This window comes from Papio anubis, chromosome 16 (genome assembly GCF_008728515.1).
Source record: "Papio anubis isolate 15944 chromosome 16, Panubis1.0, whole genome shotgun sequence".
Taxonomy (NCBI): Eukaryota; Metazoa; Chordata; class Mammalia; order Primates; family Cercopithecidae; genus Papio; species Papio anubis.
This window is the reverse complement of record NC_044991.1, coordinates 76,891,115-76,913,085: the sequence shown is the minus strand read 5'-3', so window position 1 is coordinate 76,913,085 and position 21,971 is coordinate 76,891,115. Positions and strand designations below refer to the sequence as shown.

The 21,971-nt window shown below is 45.7% G+C and overlaps 1 protein-coding gene across 5 annotated transcripts in view; it reads left to right on the top strand.

The window, feature by feature from the left end:
* The first annotated feature begins 10,993 nt into the window (after positions 1-10,993).
* Positions 10,994-21,971, top strand: part of B4GALT5 (beta-1,4-galactosyltransferase 5) — a 142,223-nt gene continuing 131,245 nt past the window's right edge. For 3 of the 5 annotated variants that reach the window (XR_004179109.1, XM_017944709.3, XM_009215941.3), the window contains exon 1: positions 11,001-11,294. Coding sequence is in view for 3 of the 5 variants with exons in the window: in XM_017944709.3 (XP_017800198.1) it covers positions 11,180-11,294 (115 nt within the window). In the remaining 2 variants the exon portion in view is untranslated. Of the gene's footprint in view, positions 11,295-17,482; positions 18,418-21,971 lie in introns of those variants that run through there. The other 2 variants (XM_003904630.3, XM_031656840.1) reach the window with 2 other exon arrangements.

Below are 21,971 nucleotides of genomic sequence, written 5' to 3'. Positions count from 1 at the left end.
CTTTCTTTCTTTCTTTCTTTCTTTTCTTTCTTTCTTTCTTTTCCTTCTTTCTTTCTTTCTCTCTTTCTTTTCTTGGAGTCTTATTCTGTCACCCAGGCTGGAGTACAGTGCTGCAATCTTGGCTCACAGCTACCTCCGCCTCCTGGGTTCAAGCTATTCTCCTGCCTCAGCCTCCCAAGTAGCTAGGATTACAGGTGCACACCACCATGCCTAGCACATTTTTTGTATTTTCAGTAGAGATGGGGCTTCACCATGTTGACCAGGCTGGTCTTGAACTCCTGACCTCAAGTGATCCACCTGCCTCGGCCTGCAAAAATACTGAGATTACAGGCATGAGCCACTGTGCCCAGCCTTCTTGAAGTACAATTTCTACTGAACATGTATCACTTTGTCACCATCATGAAATAAAAAAATCGGTATGTCAAAGTATCATAAATTGGAGACCGTGTACATCATACACATACACATATCATATACATATACATACATATACATATATGATGTACATGTATACATCATATAATGTCCTTATTTCTTGATGTGAGTGTTGGTTAAATGGTATATTCCATTTGTAAAAATTTAGCAAACTATACTTTTGTTACAATGTGTATTTTTCTGTATGTGTGCTATGATTCAATTAAAATCAAAACAAAACACACTTCTAAAAACCTCAGAAGATACAAAGCTGGGGAAGGAAAGAAAGGCAGGTCAAGGCTAGGTGAATTCAAGACTCAAACTATATAATTAGTACTCAATTTCTCTTTGCTGTTTGTATCAGAGTCTGTTCATATGCTCATTTCATTCTCAGGTTCCACATGTTGATAAAACAGTTGCCATTGCTGTGGCCTCACAACCTGTCATGTCTATGTCTAGCACGAAAGAGAAAGTTGGCTTCTCCAAAGGCACAAAGAAAGCTGGACATTTAGTATCATTGGCTCTGGCTGGTCTGCTCAGCCCTGAATCAATCATTGTTGCAAAAGGAATATAATATTCTGATCGGCCAGGCTGGTTCATATCATGTCTGGAGATGGAAATGGAGTTAACAACCTCAGAGAACCACAGAGACTGAAAACAAGGAGAGAAAGAAATCTGGCTGTTTCAGAAGTCAGGTGAATGGATGTTGGGTGACTAAAAAGTTCAATAAATACCTGGTCCCTAGATGGCGGTGATATCATCATCATCATCACAATTTTCTCTTAGCATCTAGAAAAATGTCTGGTATCTAGCTCGGTACTTGATAAACATTATTATTATTTTTTTTTTTTTGACGGAGTCTTGCTCTTGTCGGCCCAGGCTGGATGCAGGCCGGGATCTCAGCTCACTGCAAGCTCCGCCCCTGGGTTCACGCCTTATTCTTCCTTGCCTTCAGCCTCCCGAAAGAAGGGACTACAGGCTCTACCACCTCGCCTCTCCCGGCTAGTTTTTGTATTTTTTAGTAGAGACGGGTTTCACCGTGTTAGCAGGATGGTTCCCATCTCCTGATGCCAGATTCACCCGCCTCGGCCTCCCAAAGTGCTGGGATTACAGGCTTGAGCCACCGCGCCCGGCCTATTATTTTCTTTTTTTGAGACAGAGTTTCACTCTATCGCTCAGGCTGGAGTGCAATGGGGCGATCTCGGCTCAGTGCAACCTCTACCTCCTAGGTTCAAGCGATTTCCATGCCTCAGCCTCCTGAGTACCTGGAATTACAGGCACCCGCCACTACACCTGGCTAATTTTTTTTTTTTTTTTTTTTTTTTTTCAGTAGAGATGAGATTTCACCACGTAGGCCAGGCTGGTCTCAAACTCCTGACCTCAAGTGATCCACCTGCCTTGGCCTCCCGAAGTGCTGGGATTACAGGTGTGAGCCACCATGCCTGGCCTATTTTATTTTAATTTTTAAATTATTTTAGAGGCAGGGCCAGTACTTGATAAATACTAATATCTGTTGAATGAGAGAATGAGTTATATCAGGCAATACTAGGAGAAATCTTGTCATGCCTTAGGCCTTCCTCTCCAGGATGGGAAAGACTGAGGAGAATTTAGAAAAGGGATATGCCAGTTTATTATTATTATTATTATTATTATTATTATTATTATTTGAGATAGAGTTTCACTCTTGTCGCCCAGGCTAGAGTACAATGGTGTGATCTTGGCTCATTGCAACCTCTGCCTCAGCCTCCCAAGTAGCTGGAATTACAGGCGCCGGCCACCATGCCCAGCTAATTTTTGAATTTTTAATGGAGACAGGGTTTCACCACGTTGGCCAAGCTGGTCTTGAACTCCTGGCCTCAGGTGATCTGCCCGCCTTGGCCTCCCAAAGTGCTGGGATTACAAGTGTGAGCCACCATGCCTGGCCTATTTTATTTTAATGTTTTAATTATTTTAGAGGCAGGGTCTCATATGTTGCCCAGGCTGGAGTGCAGTGGCTATTCACAGGCGCGATCCTACTACTAATCAACACCGGAGTTTTGACCTGCTCCATTTCCAGCCTGGCCTGGTTCATCCCTCCTTAGACAACCTGGTGGTCCCCCAGTCCTGGGAGGTCGCTGTATTGATGCTGAACTTAGTGCAGACACCCAATTGACATAGTGCACTACAACACAGAACTCTTGGACTCAAGCCATCCTCCTGTCTCAGCCTCCCAAGTAGGTGGGACTAGAGGCTCATGCCACCACACCTGGCTATGAGTCAGTTTTTTTTTGACAGCAAAGACATAATCCTGTACAGAATCAAAGCTCTTGGAGGCCTTTGCTAACTCTTATCTTACTCTGTCTCTTCAGAGGGGATTGGTGGCAGAAGGACCAAACCCTGGAAAATTCTGATCACAGTAACGGTGGGTGAAGCAGGAAATAAAGGAAGCCCTCCTTCACTGCTGCTGGGAGTATAAATTGCTACAACCATTTTGGAGAACAATTTGGAAAATAGTAAAGCAGAAGATTTGCATACCTCACCTGTTCACCAAATCCTCTTTTGAAAACCATGTACCCTGGAGACATTTTTGCCCCATGCACAAATTACATATAGATGCATGTTGCAGCTGATTGTGGTGGCTCACACCTGTAATTCCAGCACTTTGGGAGGCTGAGGCAGAGGGGTGGGGGAATCAGTTAAGGTCAGGAGTTCGAGACCAGCCTGGATGACATGATGAAACCCTGTCTCTACTAAAAATACAAAAATTAGCTGGGCATTGTGGTGTGCACTTGTAATCCCAGCTACTTGGGAGGCTGAGGCAGGAGAATCGCTTGAACTCAAGAGGCAGAGGTTGCAGTGAGCCAACGTTGCGCCACTGCACTTCAGCCTGGGTAACAAAGAGAGACTCCTTCTCAAAAAAAAAAAAGAGTGTATTGCTCCAGTTACTACTGCTGCTGCATAACAAATCATCCCAAATTTAGTGGTGTAAAACAATAACCATTTTATCATGCTCATCGTTTTGGAAAGGGCACAGTGGGACAGCTTGTCTGGGGCTTTAGACAGGAAGATTTAAAGGGTGAGGATGACTTTACAGCTGGGAGTTGGGACAGCTAAAGCCTTGTTCTCTGACATGCTTGGTGGCTGATGCTGGCTGTCATCTGGAACCTCTGCCGTGACCATAGCATCTGTATGTGGCCTCTCCACTTGGCCTGGGCTTCTTCACAGCACAGGGGTTCCAGGCTCCAAAGGTGAGTGTCCCAGTGATCAAGAAAGAAGCTGCATTACCTCATAAATTGTGCAGCATCATTTCCGTCTTTTTTTTTTTTTTGAGACAGAGTCTCACTCGCTCTGTCGCCCAGGCTGGAGTGCAGTGGGGCAATCTCAGAATCTCGGCTCACTGCAACCTCCACCTGCCAGCTTCAAGTTATTATCTTACCTCAGCCTTCCAAGTAGCTGGGGTTACAGGCATGCACCACCACGCTTGGGCTAATTTTTGTATTTTTAGTAGAGATGGGGTTTCGCCATGCCAGCCAGGCTGGTCTTGAACTCCTGACTTCAAATGATCCGCCTGCCTCAGCCTCCCAAAGTGCTGGGATTACAGACATGAGCCATCATGTCTGGCCATTTTCATCTTTTTACTGGTTATGGATGATTCACAGTCCCACCTAGATTCACAGGAAGGGGAATTACAGCAAGTTCTAGAAAAGCATGAGGACAGGAAATATTGTTGAGGACATCTTTGGAAAATACATTCTGCCACACACATACATTGCAGTCATGTTTGTGCCAGTCCACCATCCCTTATCCAATGCCCTTGGAGCTAAACGTGTTTTGAATTTTAGAAATTCTCAGAATTTTGAAAGATAGTATGATGCATTCATGAAATCTCCTATCATACCCCTTGAGAGGACTGGTTCATCCTGTAAGCAAAAATCTAAACTTGGTGTGGTGGCCCATGCCTGTAGTCCCAGCTACTCAGGAGGCTGAGGCAGGAGGATCGATTGAGCCCAGGAGGTTGATGCTGCAGTGAGCTGTGATCGCACCACTGCACCCCAGCCTGGGCGACAGAGGGAGACCCTGACTCAAAAAAAAAAAAAAAAAATCTAGGCCAGGCGCGGTGGCTCAAGCCTGTAATCCCAGCACTTTGGGAGGCTGAGACGGGCGGATCACGAGGTCAGGAGATCGAGACCATCCTGGCTAACACGGTGAAACCCCGTCTCTACTAAAAAATACAAAAAACTAGCCGGGCGCGGTGGCGGGCGCCTGTAGTCCCAGCTACTCGGGAGGCTGAGGCAGGAGAACGGCGTGAACCCGGGAGGCGGAGCTTGCAGTGAGCTGAGATCCGGCCACTGCACTCCAGCCTGGGCGGCAGAGCGAGACTCCGTCTCAAAAAAAAAAAAAAAATCTAAATATTTCCTCAGTGGAACATATGAATATTCACATTAAGTGGCATAATGATTATAAATAGCTTTCTGTCTATTCAGGTCAGGTTTTGCCACTAAAGAAGTTCAAATCAGGTCAGATCTTGCTGCTAAATAAATTATAAAAAGCCTTCCATTTTTAGGTTTCCTACAATTTGAATTGTGGCTAAGGATTTATGGACCAGTAATGAGGAAAAAATTGGAACAAACTTAAATAGACATCATTAGGAAAAAGGATTTTAAAAGGTGAGGCCAAGTTATATGATGAAATATTACACAGCAGTGAAAATGAATAAACTTGAGCTACATGTATCATTATGGAAATATAAAAATAATGTCAGGAGAAAGCAAGTTGCAGAAGAGTATATTTATGATAAGTAAGGATAGGCCAGGTTTTCTGTATTAAAAATAGCCCCTGGCCTGGTGCGGTGGCTTATGCCTATAATCCCAGCACTTTGGGTGGCCGAGGCGGGCGGATCACTCAAGGTCAGGAGTTGGAGACCAGCATGGTCAAGATGGTGAAACCCTGTCTCTACTAAAAATACAATAATTAGCTGAGCATGGTGGTACACGCCTTTAGTCCCAGCTACTTGGGAGTCTGAGGCAGGAAAATCACTTGAACCCAGAAGGCAGAGGTTGCAATGAGCCGAGATCATGCCACTGTACTCCAGCCTGGGTAACAGAGCAAGATTTGTCTTAAAAAAAAAAAAAAAAAAAAAAAAAAAAAAAACCTATATCTCAGAGGCTTTATTTATTGCTCATGCTACATGTCATTATTGGCCAAATGGAGTTGGGAGCATCTCCTCCTCATTCTAGAACTCAGTTGGTGGGCAGCTGCTCTGAAGAATATTGATGGTTATTTGATAGAAGGAAAAGTAGGGGGAAGGATACCCTGGCTCTTTTTTATTTTTATTTTTTTTCTCAGGATGGAGTTTTGCTCTTTGTTGTCCATGCTGGAGTGCGGTGGCACGATCTCGGCTCACTGCAACCTCTGCCTCCCAGATTCAAGCAATTCTCTGTCTCAGCCTCCTGAGTAGCTGGAATTACAGGTGCCCGCCACCATGCCTGGCTAATTTTTGTATTTTTAGTAGACATGGGGTTTCACCATGTTGGCCAGGCTGGTCTCGAACTCTTGACTTCAGGTGATCTGCCCATCTTGGCCTTCCAAACTGCTGGGGTTACAGGCTTGAGCCACTACGCCCTGCCGTATTGTTTTCTTTATGTGTTTGATTTCAGCCAGCCTGCAATTGGGTGCTGACAGGCACAAGAGGCCCCACTTATGCTCTCCTGAGATTTCACCAAGGACCTCCCTTTCTTTAGGCCACTTCCCTGTGCTAAAACATTCAAGGGCTCTGTATGGCTCACAGGAAAAAGTAAAGAACAGTTAAGTGCTCCCATGGATTGAGCACTTCCTACATATCAGGCACTTTATAGAGATACTATTTGTAATCTGTGCACAATCCTAGGGGAAGGAACTGTCTGATCTCCATTTTACAGATGCTGAAATGGAATCTCTGAGAGGTGAAGTGACTTGCCAAGATGACAGAGTGAGGGCAGGGAGGAAGGAAGACTGGTGGCTAGATCTGTCTGATTTCAGGGCCCATGTTGAGCCACAGGATCAGGCCTCACTCCTCCAGCCTCACCCCTCACCTCTTTCTTTTCCTTGGCAGGACTAACTGCTCCAACCAGGCAGGCCTCTTCTCACTGCCCCTTGAGCAAACCTGTCTCAATGTCCCTTCAAAGACCATCTAGAATCTCACAGGACACCTTTCCCTACTGCCAGCCATGCTGAGTCCTGCCCTTATGACAGTGTCCCCCAGTTAGTCACTTTCCTGTCGGTCATATGTCACTAGGCTGCAAGAATGTCTTAGTCATCTTTGCATCTGCCATGCCCAGCACACACTCACTGCACACCTGTCATCCTTCAACAATTATTCAGCACCCACTGGCTGCTGAGCCCTGCGCTAGGTGCAAGGATACAGCAGAGAGTGAAACCAAATCTCTGCTCTTGTGAAGTTTATGTTCTGATCTGGGAGATGAAAATGAACAAGTAAATCCGTACATGTATAGTAGAATGTCAGGGGGATAAAAAGTGCTATGGAGAAAAATCAGGCTGAGGAAGGATATGCATAGAGAGTGCTGGGATGGGGAGAGGAAAGCTACTTTAGAGGAAAGGTCTTTTTGAGAAGGTAACATTTGAGCAGAGATTAGAATATAGTGAGTTTGTCTGAGGAACTGAATAGTTAAATGAATACATAATGAATGCATGCTTTAGTGAGTTGGAAACCTAACTTGGAGATGAAAAAGGGGTGTGGAGGAAGGAGTTTGAGGTAGGGATGCCTAGATCACCTGACATCTTTCTTTTTCTTCCAACTAAAAACATAAACGGCTGGACTTGGTGGCTCACGCCTATAATCCCAGCACTTTGGGAGGTCGAGACAGGCGGATCACCTGAGGTTGGGAGTTCGAGACCAGCCTGACCAACATGGTGAAACCCTGTCTCTACTAAAAATGCAAAATTAGCTGGGCGTGGTGGTGCTCGCCTGTAATCCCAGCTACTTGGGAGGCTGAAGCAGGAGAATCGCTTGAACCTGGGAGGTGAAGGTTGCTGTGAGTGAAGATTGTGCCATTACACTCCAGCCTGGGCAACAAGAGCGAAACTCTATCTGAAAAACAAAAACAACAAACAAAAAAACCCATAACCAGTTTGTTTATTTATTTATTTATTTATTTATTTATTTATTTATTTATTTTTTGAGATGGAGTCTCGCTCTGTCTCCCGGGCTGGAGTGCAGTGGCTGGATCTCAGCTCACTGCAAGCTCCGCCTCCTGGGTTTACGCCATTCTCCTGCCTCAGCCTCCCGAGTAGCTGGGACTACAGGCGCCGCCACCTCGCCCGGCTAGTTTTTTGTATTTTTTAGTAGAGACGGGGTTTCACCATGTTCGCCAGGATGGTCTCGATCTCCTGACCTCGTGATCCACCCGTCTCGGCCTCCCAAAGTGCTGGGATTACAGGCTTGAGCCACCGCGCCCGGCTTATTTATTTATTTTTGAGATGGAGTCTTGCTCTGTTGCCCAGGCTGGAGTGCAGTGGTGTGATCTCAGCTCATTGCAACCTCCACCTCCAGGGTTCAAGCAATTCTTGTGCCTAATTTTTGTGCAAAATTTTTGTATTTTGCTTTTTTTTTTTTTTTGAGATGGAGTCTCACTCTGTTGTCCAGGCTGGACAACAGGCTGGTGTGCAATGGCACAATCTCGGCTCACTGCAACCTCTGCCTCTCCCTCCCAGGTTCAAGCAATCCTCCTGCCGCAGCCTCCCGAGTAGCTGGGAATACAGGCACATACCACCACGCCCAGCTAATTTTTGTATTTTTTAGTAGAGATGGGGTTTCATGATGTTGGCCAGGCTGGTCTCAAACTCCTGACCTCAAGTGATCTGCCTGCCTCAGCCTCTCAAAGTGGTGGGATTACAGGTGTGAGCCACTCACTGTACCTGGCCTAAAACATAACCAATTTATTTTGATGCCTTATTATTTTAGATAGGTCAGAAGTAGAGATTGATCATTAGTACATAGTTTAGATGTAGGAAGGTTTCTCTTTCTCTGTCCAGAATAGACTGGATATTACAGAATGTTATGGTATAATTGTTAATTCTCTTAATATTACTGTGGTTCTGAAGGATAATGCAATTTTCCTTAGGATTTGCTACTGAAGTATTAAGGCATGAAATATCAGTAAGGCAGCAACTTACTTTGTTTATTGTTTTTTGAGTCAGGGTGTCGCTCTGTCTCCCAGGCTGGAGTGTAGTGGCACTATCTTGGCTCACTGCAACCTCCACCTCCTGGATTTAAGAGCTCCTCCCACCTCAGCCTCTCAAGTAGCTGGGACTATAGGCACACGTCATCACGCCCAGCTAATTATTTTGTATTTTTTGTGGAAATGGGGTTTTGCCATGTTGGCCAGACTGGTCTCAAACTCCTGAGCTCAAGCAATCCGTCCGCCTTTGCCTCCCAAAGTGCTGGGATTACAGGCATAATTGCCCGGTCTACCTTTAATATTTAGCAAAAAATAAAAATTTTCGACATATGAATATAGATACGTACATGTGGAAAAATGATAAGAATGATCAAATCCAGGTGGGGAGTGTGTGGACGATGCTTCTACTATTCTTTCAACTTTTCTATATGTTTGAAAATGTTTCATAGATATGAGGGTTGGGAGGGGCCATTGTGTGGGCCAACAAAATATTTGTAAGTTAGATGATTCTGGCTAGTCTGGGATTTCTGGTCCAGGGCCTTACCTGCACTATTTCATCTAATCCACATCACATCCCTGTGGGGTGGGCAGCACTGGGTCTGGTTCACAGGTGATGAATAGAGAAGCTCAGAGACGTAAGTGACTTTCCAGAGTCACACAGCCAGGAGAGGCCAAGCCGAGATTTGAACTCACATCTGTCTGAGTCAAAATTCTCTGCTTTCCTTTTTTGTTGTTTAAGCCTCTTCTCTTCCACCATACCATTCCCCAGGGGTATTGAATTAGGTGACAGCTAAATGCACTTACTATGTGCACTTTGCGTGTATTACTTAAATTCTCACAACAACCTGATGAGGTTGCTAATAACCTCCTCCATTTTACCGAGGCACAGAGAGTTTAACTTGTGTTAACTCTAACACAAGTCACACAGCTAACAATGGAAAAGCTGGGAGTCAGAGAACCTGGGCAGTGTGGCTCTAGACGCCCCACTCAAAGGATCAAAGAAACACTGTAAAAAGTAGAAATCACTTTAGGAATATAAATCAGGATTATTTTTGATTCTCACAGAATCTCTGCAAAGTCCTCTCCCCTCCCTACTGCTTCCAGCATTCCAAGATAGTACTCTAGTTTCAGATATGTCTACACCGGGGACACGGCCTCTCCAGTCCAGCTCCTTGAAGCTACTGCTTCTTGCCATAAATTTCTAGGACTGTTCATTGCCTTCTGAGGTCCTTTGAGCTGATGCTGATCTGAAAGCATTTTTTTGGATATGGTCCCACACCCAGGTGATGGGGATAGGATACCGATTTGTCTGCAGGATAAGAATTAGAGGCCACACAGACTGCTGAGACAGTTACAACCTAGAGGTCAAGGGCCTGACATGGGAGACAGGCTAGTTTTGATTTGAGCCCTTGATGCAAGGCTTGGGTGAATTGCCTTTCCATCCAGAAACCTCAGTTTCCTCACTTGTACAATAGCAATAATAACAACACACATCTCAAGACTAGTGGGGGAATTTCATGGCATTAGTAAAGTCCATGTTTCTCAGCAGAAGTCTAGAGACATCGACAATTGTTATCACTATGCTATTTCTGATACAGTAGGATGTGGACCCCAACTAGAGCTCCAAGTTCATCCCTACTTCCCCCACTACTTCACTGAATTTTATTCATGTTGGCCTTGGATTCAACTCGGGGGCAGATCAGCTCTTTTCCTACCTCAGGGCCTTTGCACCTGCTGTTCCCCCTGGTATGACTGCTTTTTCCCCAGGTTATTCTAAAAAGTTGGCGCTTTCTCACCCTTTTATGTCTCAGCTCATGTCACTGCTCAGTGAGGCCTTTCTTGACCACTCCAGCCTGCCTGCAATACATCCTCCTGTTTTATCGTATTCATATGTGTTACCAGTACCTGATATTACTAGTTGATTTGTTTCTTTTACCTCTCACATAATTTAAGTTTCAAGAAGACAGATTTTTATCGTTTTTTCCTCTGTAGCATGCCCAGCGCCAACAACTGTATCTGGCATTCAATAAGTAAATGGTGAATTGAATAAATGAATGAATGAATGAGGGTGTATACCAGGCCGAATCCCCAAGCCTTTCAATCCCCACTCATCTGCTGCAGTGGGCAACGAAACGAGTCAGACTTTGTAGATGGTCCCTTGGCCCCCGAGATGGGGGCGAGCGAGCGCGGAGCACTTGGGAGACGTTCCCCGTAAGCCTGGGCGGTGGCCGCACTGGGAGAGGGGCTGTCGCCATTTGGCGATATTCCATGGTAGCTGCCGGGGCCAAGGAGGGTCGGCAGCGAAGCGCAAGTGGGTCTTTGCAGGACGGTGCCCGGCGGCGCTGGCCCCGCCTCCCGCGCGTGCGCCCCGCCCCGCCCCCGCCGCTGCGCCCGCTCAGGGCCGCTCTGGCCCCCACCCGCTTCATGTGGCCCAGCCCGCGGCGGCCGGCGGCTGGGAGCGGCGAGGCGGCGGCGGCGAGTGGCGGCCCGCGAGGCCCGGGAGGCGGTGGCCGAGGCCCAGGCGGTGGCGGCGGCGGCCCAGGAGGCGGCGGACGGGGAGCGCCGGGAGCAGGCCCAGCCCGGCTCTCGAGCGGCCGCCCGGCTGCAGCATGCGCGCCCGCCGGGGGCTGCTGCGGCTGCCGCGCCGCTCGCTGCTCGCCGCGCTCTTCTTCTTTTCTCTCTCGTCCTCGCTGCTCTACTTCGTCTATGTGGCGCCCGGCATAGGTAGGAAGGGGGTTTGGGACCCCGTCGGCTGCCGCTCTGGCCTTGAGGGACCCGGGGAATCCCCGCCCCTCCTGGGGGCCCCGGCCAGGAGGCGGCCTCCAGCCTGGTCCTCCGGACTCCGGAGTCCTGGCCTGGCTCTCGGGGACCCCAGGACATTCCTGCCCTCCGCACCCCAGCGGGCTCCCGGGACTCCTCTCCCGCGCCAGCCTCCGGCCCACCCCGCCCCTCATAACGCCGCCCTCGCGAACCGGACGGTGCCTTCACGCCCGCCCCTTGCCCCGGGACCCCCTTCCCGCTCTTGCCTCGCTGGAACTCCCACGTCCTGCTCCGCTGCTCGAGAACTCCCGCTTCCCTTTCCCGTCCCCGGGGTCTCCTGGAACCCCCATTCCCGGCATTCCCCGCACCCCAAGCCCCCGCGGCGCGCCGGCTCCTTGCCGAGCCCATGTGCCCGGGTCTCAGGCCGCCCCACCTTCTGGCTCCCATCCGTCCTCCCCCACTCCCCGTGACTCCATCGTTTCCTGCTCCCATGAGCCCCCTCCCTCCCCTTTTTTCCACCACTTCCCCCATTACATCCACCTCCAGGTCCTCCGTAACTCACGTTCACTTCTTCAGTGGCCTGATCTCTCTGCCTGTCCGGTGGCACCCCCCTTCTCCTTACAGAGGTCCACCCCCATTCAGTCTCCTGCTAACCCCCTGAGCGTCCCATGCCTCTTCCCCATCTCCCCCTGCGCCCACCTCGCGTATCCACAAGGGCACATCCTTGTAACCTTTGCCCCCAGCCCCTCAGCCTTTCAGCCACAGCTTCTTTCTCAACTGAAGACCTGGGGAAGGGGTGCTGTCTGTGTTCTCCTTTCTTCCACTTCTGCCCTCTCCTAGCCTTGCGGGTAGATAGTGGTTCTTCAGTATTGCATAGTGCCTGCTCTGGGGACAAAGGGAAAGTTTAAATTGGCCCTAGAGAAGGGGATATGGCTGGGGCCTTTGGGAAATGGTACCAGGTGAGAAGGGGGAGCATGGAGGAAAGATGTAATGGGTACTCCTTCTTTTCAAAGTCTTATCCTTTAAAGGAAAGGCAGTCTCTGGAGAAACTGACCCTGCCACCCCTCCCCCGCCCACCCCAAGCATGGTCTTTTATAAGACCACAGGGCACCATTTAGGACAGGAAGAGATCAGAAGGAAAGACAGCATGATGGTTAAGAGTGGAGGACGCAGAGGTCAGACTTGCATTCCAATCTCTGCCCTGTATGACCTTGGGCAGGTTACTAAGCCTTAGCTTTTCTCCTCTGTAAAATGGGAATGTGCAGCCCAGTCTCATACGGTGTTAAGGATGGAAGTAGATACATGTTCTTTAAAAGCACTCACCACTGTACCTGATGCTTGAAGAGTTTTAAAAATAAGTAAATGCAGCTATTACATGTAACTTCCAGGAAGAAGGGAGTTAGGTGGAAGGCTTAAGGAATGTGTTTGCCTGACTTGGCATCACTATGAGGAAACCTCAGTTTATGGTGAAAAATGATCAGAAGATGCTGTTGGGGCAGGGGCAGGAAGAGTAAATTCTGCTAGAAACATGTTGGATTATATGGATTTTAGGAAAGGGTTGATGGTTTAGTTTAGGGAAATGCCTTTTAGGATTGTAGCAATAACTAGTGCTATTCTCTGTTGACCTGTCAACACAGAACTAGCTGAATAGAGAAATTTCCAGATAGAGCAGGAGATCGTCTCTTGATTATTTTTTAAAGCATATTTTACTTGTGGTTAATGTTGATGTTTTGAACTATCAACTAGATCTGGAAAGATAGAACAGGCAGCATCAGATTGCCCTGTTTACAAAGTGTCATAGGGAAAAGTGTCCCTCTAGGAAGGTATAATATGTGGCCTGATGGATTTGATGAGTAGATTGTAAAAGGGTTGCGATTCTGGCAGAACAGGAGCAGATAACTAATTAGTGGAATTAACTGAGAAAAGAGTTCATTAGCATGTTGGCTATTAGACTTTAATAAAAATGGGTGTGAAAAGATGGGATTTGGACCTAGAGGCAGTCTTAGAGCCGTAAGCCTTTTTTTCTCCTTTTGTGAAAGTGACAGGTACTTCTGGTCTGAGTCCATAAATCAACTATATCTAAATGGAATACTATATCTACTGGGATGGTAATCACCCTTTTGATAGAAAGGTTAGAAGCCAGATTCTCCAACAGAAATGGAACTTATCAATTTAATTAAGATTCCTCAACAGTAGATTTTTAGGTCAGTGGAACCCCTGTGTAAAGCGATGAGCTACTGCCGTGCCTAGAATCCTGTATCACTGATAGCTGAAAAAGAGGCAGAACAGTTACATTTTCACTAGTGCTGTATCTCTTTGAATGTAAGCCTTCTGAAGGGGAATTCTACTTAGGATGGAATTTTTGTTCGTGAGAAAGGGGAACAATAAAAAAAGGATGTGGAGTAGTTACATTTAGCTGTTTGCCCTTCCTACTAATTATTTTTTTTTTTTGATACAGTGTCTCGCTCTGTTGCCCAGGCTGGAGTGCAGTGATGCTCATAGCTAGCTGCAGCCTTGATCTCCTGGGCACAAGTGATCCTCCTGCCTCAGCCTCCTGAGTAGGTGGGACTACAGGTACATGCCACCCTGCCTGGCTAACTTTTAAAACAGTGTTTTTTTGTAGAGATAGGATCTCACTATGATGTACAAGCTCTGTTGAAATTAAATTTTTCGAATGTCTAGCTTTGGACAGTGGGGTGGCACATTTTTTCAAGGTTAAGGCAATCTGGGGAAATAAAAGGTTGGTTTGTGTTCCTTGGGATATGAAGACCTTATTTGAACAGTTATTAAAATGCGCTTAGAAAATAATATTAGGTTGGCTGGGCGCAGTGGCTCACGCCTGTAATCCCAGCACTTTGGGAGGCTGAGGTGGGTGGATCATGAGGTCAGGAGTTCAAGACCAGCCTGTCCAAGATGGTGAAACCCCGTCACTACTAAAAATACAAAAATTAGCTGGGTGTGGTGGCAGGTGCCTGTAATCCCAGCTACTCAGGAGGCTGAGGCAGGAGAATCGCTTGAACCCAGGTGGCAGAGGTTGCTATAAGCCGAGATTGCACCACTGCATTCCTGTCTGGGCAATAGAGTGAGACTCTGTCTCAAAAAATAAAAATAAAAATAACATTAGGTTGAGCCATATGAAATTTCTGTTTTTTGCAGGACAAAAAGAGTTGCCTATCAGCAGTTTCATGTAGTTCACTTTACTAAATTTCCCAATGACAATTCTGCTTTCTGGCACAGTGGAAAGTGTTGGACTTGTATTTCCTTCTAGGTTTAACTTTTTCCAGTGCTTGCTTTTGATTTGCTTTGTATACCCTGTGGCTACGTTGTGCTCAAGGGCTAGAGATATCTTCACTCCAAGAATATATTACAATTATATTCAGAAATAGTAGACTTGAATTTGAAATAAGAAAAATGTAGCTGTAAATGTTTTGAATTGTCCATATATACTGCAACCCAGCCAAAATTTTAGCCTAACCATTAACTTAGTATTTTTGAGATCTCATGCCACTTAATATGGGTGACCCATATTCTAAGAGCAAAGGAAACTTTTCTTGGACTTGAGAGTCATCTGTGAAATGGGGTACCATCTCACCTAGAAAATTGGATATGAGGAAAATTACTAAACAAGACTATTAATAGTGTGTTTGCAAAAAATATAAAGTGCCCTCAGCCATAATAATCCCATTTGATCCATTTAATGTTTTAAAAGTATGGCTTCGTTGGGATTTTGTTTTTTTTCTTTTAAGACGGAGTTTACCTCTTTTGCCCAGGCTGCAGTGAAGTGGCGTGATTTCGGCTCACTGCAACCTCTGCCCTCCAGGTTCAGGTGATTCTCCTGCTTCAGCCTCCCGAGTAGCTGGGATTATAGGCGCTTGCCACCACCGGCCAATATTTGTATTTTTAGTAGAGATGGGGTTTTACCATGTTGGCCAGGCTTGTCTCGAACTCCTGACCTCAGGTGATTCACCCACCTCAGTCTCCTAAAGTGCAAGGATTACAGGCGTGAGCCACCGTGCCTGGCCGGGAGTTGTGTTTGTATTGTTAATTTTGGAAGTAGTGTTTTGTCGGCAATTTAAAAGAAGGTTGGGACGGAAAGTGAGAGAGTGAAAGAGAGAAAGTGGTAGATTTGATAAAGAGCAAGGTAATAATGTTGCAGAAAAGTGTGACGTCCCTTCTCTTCAGCCTTCTACCCCATAGCCTTTATGATTCTCATTTATTTAATCACTTGTTTTATTTGCAATGTTGAAATATCCCTGTTGCCTTCAGAGTTCTGCAGAAAACTTTTGAACTTATTTATGACTCGCTAACTTAAAAAAAATCTGAGAGCTCAGAGTACTTCCATATTCCAGTCCGATCAGGTCTTTCAAAAGATAACAGAAGCGAGCTATTTATAAATATACATATGAAGTGCTGATTTAAAATCTTAATAAGTTTATGGTACCATCATATGGCAAGGTTGTGTAGAGATTACTGACCTTAGCAAATTGTTAAAACAGTTACCAGTTTCAAGAGAGGTGCCTCTGCATGGTTAGGGGTAATTGTTTATGCATTGATGACTTTCTTTTTTTTTAGATGGAGTCTCGCTCTGTTGTCCAGGCTAGAGTGCAGTGGCGCAATCTCAGCTCACTGCAACCTCCACCTCCTGGGTTCAAGCAATTCTCCTGCCTCAGCCTCCTGAGTTGCTGGGATTATAGGTGCCCGCCACCACACCCAGCTAATTTTTGTATTTTTAGTAGAGACGGGGTTTCACCATGTTGGTCAGGCTGGACTCGAACTCCTGACCTCGTGATCCGCCCGCCTCGGCCTCCCATAGTGCTCCAATTACAGACGTGAGCCACCGTGCCTGGCCGATGACATTTTATTAATTGAAATTCTGTTCTACATTTAAACTAATTTTTCTCTTTCCTTGATTACTGAAGAAAGAAGATGGGGAATGATTTTGACATTTTTGGCCTACTTAGTTCCAAGAGAAGTTTGATTTATGGCTGGCTTTTGGAAGGCAGGAGCCAGTAATTCTAATCTTACCTCTTTCGACCAAATGACCGTGAGCAAGTCACTTGATTTCAATGACCTGATGCTTTCTTTTTTTTTTTTTTTTTGAGACGGAGTCTGGCTCTGCCACCCAGGCTGGAGTGCAGTGGCCGGATCTCAGCTCACTGCAAGCTCCGCCTCCCGGGTTCACGCCATTCTCCTGCCTCAGCCTCCCGAGTAGTTGGGACTACAGGCGCCCGCCACCGCGCCCGGCTAGTTTTTTGTATTTTTTAGTAGAGACGGGGTTTCACCGTGTTAGCCAGGATGGTCTCGATCTCCTGACCTCGTGATCCGCCCGTCTCGGCCTCCCAAAGTGCTGGGATTACAGGCTTGAGCCACCGCGCCCGGCCTGACCTGATACTTTCAAAAAAACCCAAAGCCATTTGAAAAGCTAGAACTGCATCTTAGTCAATCTTTTAGTGAATTTTTAAGAAATCATACCTCAATAAAGCTAGTAAGATGCTTTTATATATAAAAAGTTGATAATTCATTTACATTCTATATAAACATTGGTCCTAAGATTTTAATTTATTTTTATTTTTATTTTTTTATTTTTTGAGACAAAGTCTCGCTCTGTCACCCAGACTGGAGTGCAGTGGCGTGATCTTGGCTCACTGCAACCTCCGCCTCCTGCTTCAAGTGATCCTCCTGCCTCAGCCTCCCAAGTAGATGGGATTATAGGCACCCACCACCATGCCCAGCTAATTTTTTTTGTATTTTTAGTAGAGACGGGGTTTTGCCATGTTGACCAGGCAGACTGGTCTCGAACTCCTGACCTCAGATGATATGCCCACCTCGGCCTCCCAAAGTGCTGGGATTACAGTTGTGAGCCACCACGCCCAGCCATTCCTAAGATTTTAGACCAAAAAAAAAAAAAAAAAAAGGGCTCACAAGGTGGCTCATGCTTGTAATCCCAGCACTCTGGGAAGCCAAGATGGGTGGATTCCTTGTGTCCCGGACTTCAAGATGATCCTGGGCAACATAGTGAAATCTCGTCTCTACTAAAAATACAAAAAATTAGTTGGCTGTGGTACATGCCTGTAATCCCAGCTACTCGGGAGGCTGAGGTGGGAAGATCACCCGAGCCTGGGAGGCCGAGGCTGCGATGAGCCATAATTGCACCACTGCATTCAGTCTGGGTACCCAGAGTGAGAACCTGTCTCCAAACAAACAAAAAGGATTTTAGAGAAGATACATGTTTTATATAATCAAATACAACTTTTCCTAATAACCACAGGAAAATTTCAGATTTCCCCCAGTCAAGTATAGTCTGAAAATAACCTTTATTTTTCCTGACATGAAAAAGCCCTCTGAATCCTTCAGCACACTCAGTTTCTGAGATTTTTAGAACAAAATACATATGGGGAAATGTGGGTTACTTCATTTTAGAAAATTGAAGAGCCTTATCCTGTTAAGGACACCTTTTTTCCCCTCCTAAGCCACATGCACTCTTGTGCACATATTAGAGTATAGTGTTGTCCATTCTTCTTAGGAGAAAGCCATATTTGGAGAATAGCTTGATGTTGTAGAATTAAACAGCACCACTTTTGACCGGGACTTTGGTGATGTTTTATGTTCTCTTTGTGGAGTTTTTGCTATATTGGAAGCCAGGTCTTGGGTTTGGAGTTGAAATTTTCTTTAGTAGTAGAAATATGTTGGTTTTGGATAGTCTCAGCCATTCAAACAGTATTAATTACTGTTCCAGGATACCTAGAGGCGGCAGATAATTCTGTTCCAGCATCGACTCCCCCCACCCCAGCTGAATAGGCCAGTGGGAACCCTGCATAATCACCAGGAGAGAGGGGCTCTGTGTTGCCATGCCTCTTTAGAGCTCTCAGAGAGTAGAAATTCCAAAGCAGCAGAAGGCCGGAATACAGCTGACTTCTTGCTTCCCTAAATTTTGCTGCTTTTTAGATCTTGGAAGTATGTTGGGCACATCTAATCACATAAGGCAAAGAAAGACCTTAGTACATAAGTGAGCAATGTAATGCTGCTAAGGCCTGTCAAAAAAATAGAGAAAAAGGGAGGTTACCATTGGCCAAGATAACAGATAATCGTAAGTAAGCAGGTTGGGTGTGGGCTGAAGAGAAGAGGCAGGCCTGTGTGCACTGTCGGGAAAAGGGCAGCTGTTCTTCACTTTCTGGTAGTAGTCAATAAAGGTATGCTTGCCTTTACACACGAGCTATGTTTTGTAGAAAATTGTGAGGAAAAATTAATGGGATTTTAGGATCCACTTAAAATCCTGGAGCTACCCAGGTACCCAGCATTTGAGTGTCATGTTATCGGTTATGGGAGATCTTTGAATTCTAAACTTTTGACTACATCTCTCATTTTATTTATTTTATTTATTTATTTATTTTTGAGATGGAGTTTTGCTCTTGTTGCCCAGACTGGAGTGCAATGGCGCGATCTCGGCTCACCGCAACCTCCACCTCCCAGGTTCAAGCGATTCTCCTGCCTCAGCCCCCCTAGTAGCTGGGATTACAGGCATGCACCACCACGCCCGGCTAATTTTATATTTTTAGTAGAGACGGGGTTTCTCCATGTTGGTCAGGCTGGTCTTGAACTCCTGATCTTAGGTGATCTGCCCGCCTCAGCCTCCCAAAGTGCTAGGATTACTGGCATGAGCCACCGCGGCTGGCTACATCTCTCATTTTATAGATGATCATATAAGTCAAGTTGAGTCATTAACTTGCCCAAAATTGAGAATTATTAAGATATTCTTTTTTTTTTTTTTTTTTTTTTTTTTTGAGACGGAGTCTCGCTGTTCTCCCAGGCTGGAGTGCAGTGGCGTGATCTCGGCTCACTGCAAGCTCCGCCTCCCGGGTTCACGCCATTCTCCCGCCTCAGCCTCCCAAGTAGCTGAGACTACAGGCGCCCGCCACCACGCCCGGCTAGTTTTTTGTATTTTTAGTAGAGACGGGGTTTCACCATGTTAGCCAGGATAGTCTCGATCTCCTGACCTCGTGATCCACCCGCCTCGGCCTCCCAAAGTGCTGGGATTACAGGCTTGAGCCACTGCGCCCGGCCTATTAAGATATTCTTGAAGCACATACAATACGGTTGAAAAGAGGTCTAGGTTCAGATCAGCTCGGAGTGGCAGATTCATTTTGTTTTGAAATAGAGGATACTACCTTTCTCAGGGTACTTGTGAGAATTAAGTAGAATATGCACGTGAAAGGGCTTAGCACAGAGCTTGACACAAAGGTCCTTATGTTTATGATTTTTTTTTTCTTTTGAGACGGAGTTTCACTCGCTCCTGTTGCCAAGGCTAGAGAGTGCAGTGGTGCTCTCTTGGCTCACTGCAACCTCCGCCTCCTGGTTTCAAGCGACTCTCCTGCTTCAGCCTCCCAAGTAGCTGGGATTACAGGTGCCTGCCACCATGCCCAGCTAATTTTTTTTTTTTTGTATTTTTAGTAGAGATGGGGTTTCACCATGTTGGCCAGGCTGGTCTCTTAACTCCTGGCCTCAGGTGATCCATCTGCCTTGGCCTTCCAAAGTGCTGGGATCACAGGTGTAAGCCACTGTGCCCGGCCATATGATTCTTATTTATAACTGTAGGAGGTACTCTCTTGGTCTCATGCTCATATTAAACTGAGAGTTAGGTTTGGGCTCCTGTCTGACTTTACCAATAACTAGGTTACCAATAACTAGGTATGAATTTTTATTCCTGTTTTCTGTGAACTGAGGAGACTGGACTATTGTGCAGATTCTAGGGTCCCTTTCAGATCTAAAGTTTCATGATTCTGAGCATGTGTGAATTGAACCTTTGAAGTAAAGAAGGAATAATTTTGTCAAGTAAAGGCACTGTCTTTTAAAGTTCTGATTTCCCGTTGACTTCATCTCCTCCCCAGAGTGCTGTGGTGAGAATGGTGACATGCTTGTGTGTAATCTTCAGACTTTATAGTTTCAGTCTTTGGGGTGAATGGCAAGGTCCCCGATGTGCAGTGCCGTTACTTTTGGACATAAGCCTGGGAACTCCAGACTTGGTGTCTCTACACGGAAATCTATCTTTGAAATCATTGTCACTAAGGAAGAGGGGGGAAATTTGTGCTGTCTTGGTCAGAGGAAAGAAAATCAAAAAGAATTTTTGGAAATATCTTTGGGATGTTAAGACCATTTTTCCCTTTTTTTGTACCATTTTTTGTCCTGTGGGCTAATCCTTTTACATTTTGATCTGCTAAGCCAGTCCTTTCCTCTGACTTCACACTTCAGCTTTTAAGTGTGACATAGAGCCCCAGACTCATTACCTCAATCCTCTAGGTAGTTAGGTGTTAAATGAAAATGAATATTGCATTTGGATCCCCTAATTCTTTTCTTATGGTGCCTTTTATACTGAGGAGCATTCAGGCCCCTGCTGGTTGCATGAATTCAGTGTTTTCCCAAGCATGGGAATCACGTTAAATAATTTAGAGTGCTGCCCCGTCTCCAATTCCTCCTTTTTTTTCCTCTCCTTTTGTTAGTTTGAGTAAGCAATTATTAGACCCTGGGTATCGTTCCTGTGCCTTTGCAGGTGACAGAGCTATCCAGGTACTTTGCAGCAGCCAGAAGCGAACCTGGTCATTGTTTCTGAGGCACCTTTGTTACTGTCATCAATTATGAACAGTTCTCTTAGGCGGTTAGTGGCCTAATTATGAAGATGAAAAATATTGTGGAGTATTGGATAACGGAAAGAGTAGGTTGTAAGATAGCAGTGTCATGTTTTTACATGTCAGTGGATCCAGGGTATGCTGGTGAGCACAACTGTTCATTATTTTTCTTAAAAAGTTATAGGATATTTAAATATCAGTAGAGAGGTAACTTTTTCCACCCCCTCCCAAGTAGTCCTAAAAGTATGGATAATCGGCATTTAAACCTTCTTCTTAATTCTCCTTGTTGAACAATCATAAGCTTGGAAAGTTGGAGAGACAGGGTTATTTTTTCCTCACAGAGCTGCTCATTATCCCATTTTAAGTTCTACTTTCAGGAACCAAGCCTAAATTGTGTTCATGATCAGGATGTATATATTTGCTGATTGGTGACTTGGCTGGTGAAGGTCATAAGATAGTGTTTTCCTAAATACTGTGTTGTGTCTCACTTATGTAATTGAAAAAGGAAAAAAATGTTTTATTCCTGTTCAGAAAAATGACAGAATTGCCAACCTAAGGAAGTCAAACCAGATAGACCAAAAATGATAGTAGACTGGCTTTAGGATTCATGATACAGTTACTTTGAATCTGTATTTTTTTTTTCTTTTTCTGAGATGCAGTCTCACTCAGTCGCCCAGGCTGGAGTGCAGTGGTGCAATCAGGGCTCACTGCAACCCCTGCTTCCTGAGTTCATGTGATACTCCTGCCTCAGCCTCCCGAGTAGCTGGGATTACAGGCGAGTACCACGACACCTGGCTATTTTTTTTTTTTTTTTTTGGTATTTATTTATTTATTTTAGTAGAGATGGGGCTTTGCCATGTTCCCCAGACTGGTCTCGAACTCCTGACCTCAGGTGATCCACCCGCCTCGGCCTCCCAAAGTGTTGGGATTACAGGTGTGAGCCACCATGCCCGGCTGAATCTGTGTGTTTTAAATAAGAGCATTTAATCCTTTAACTTTTTTAGAAAAACTCATTTGATCC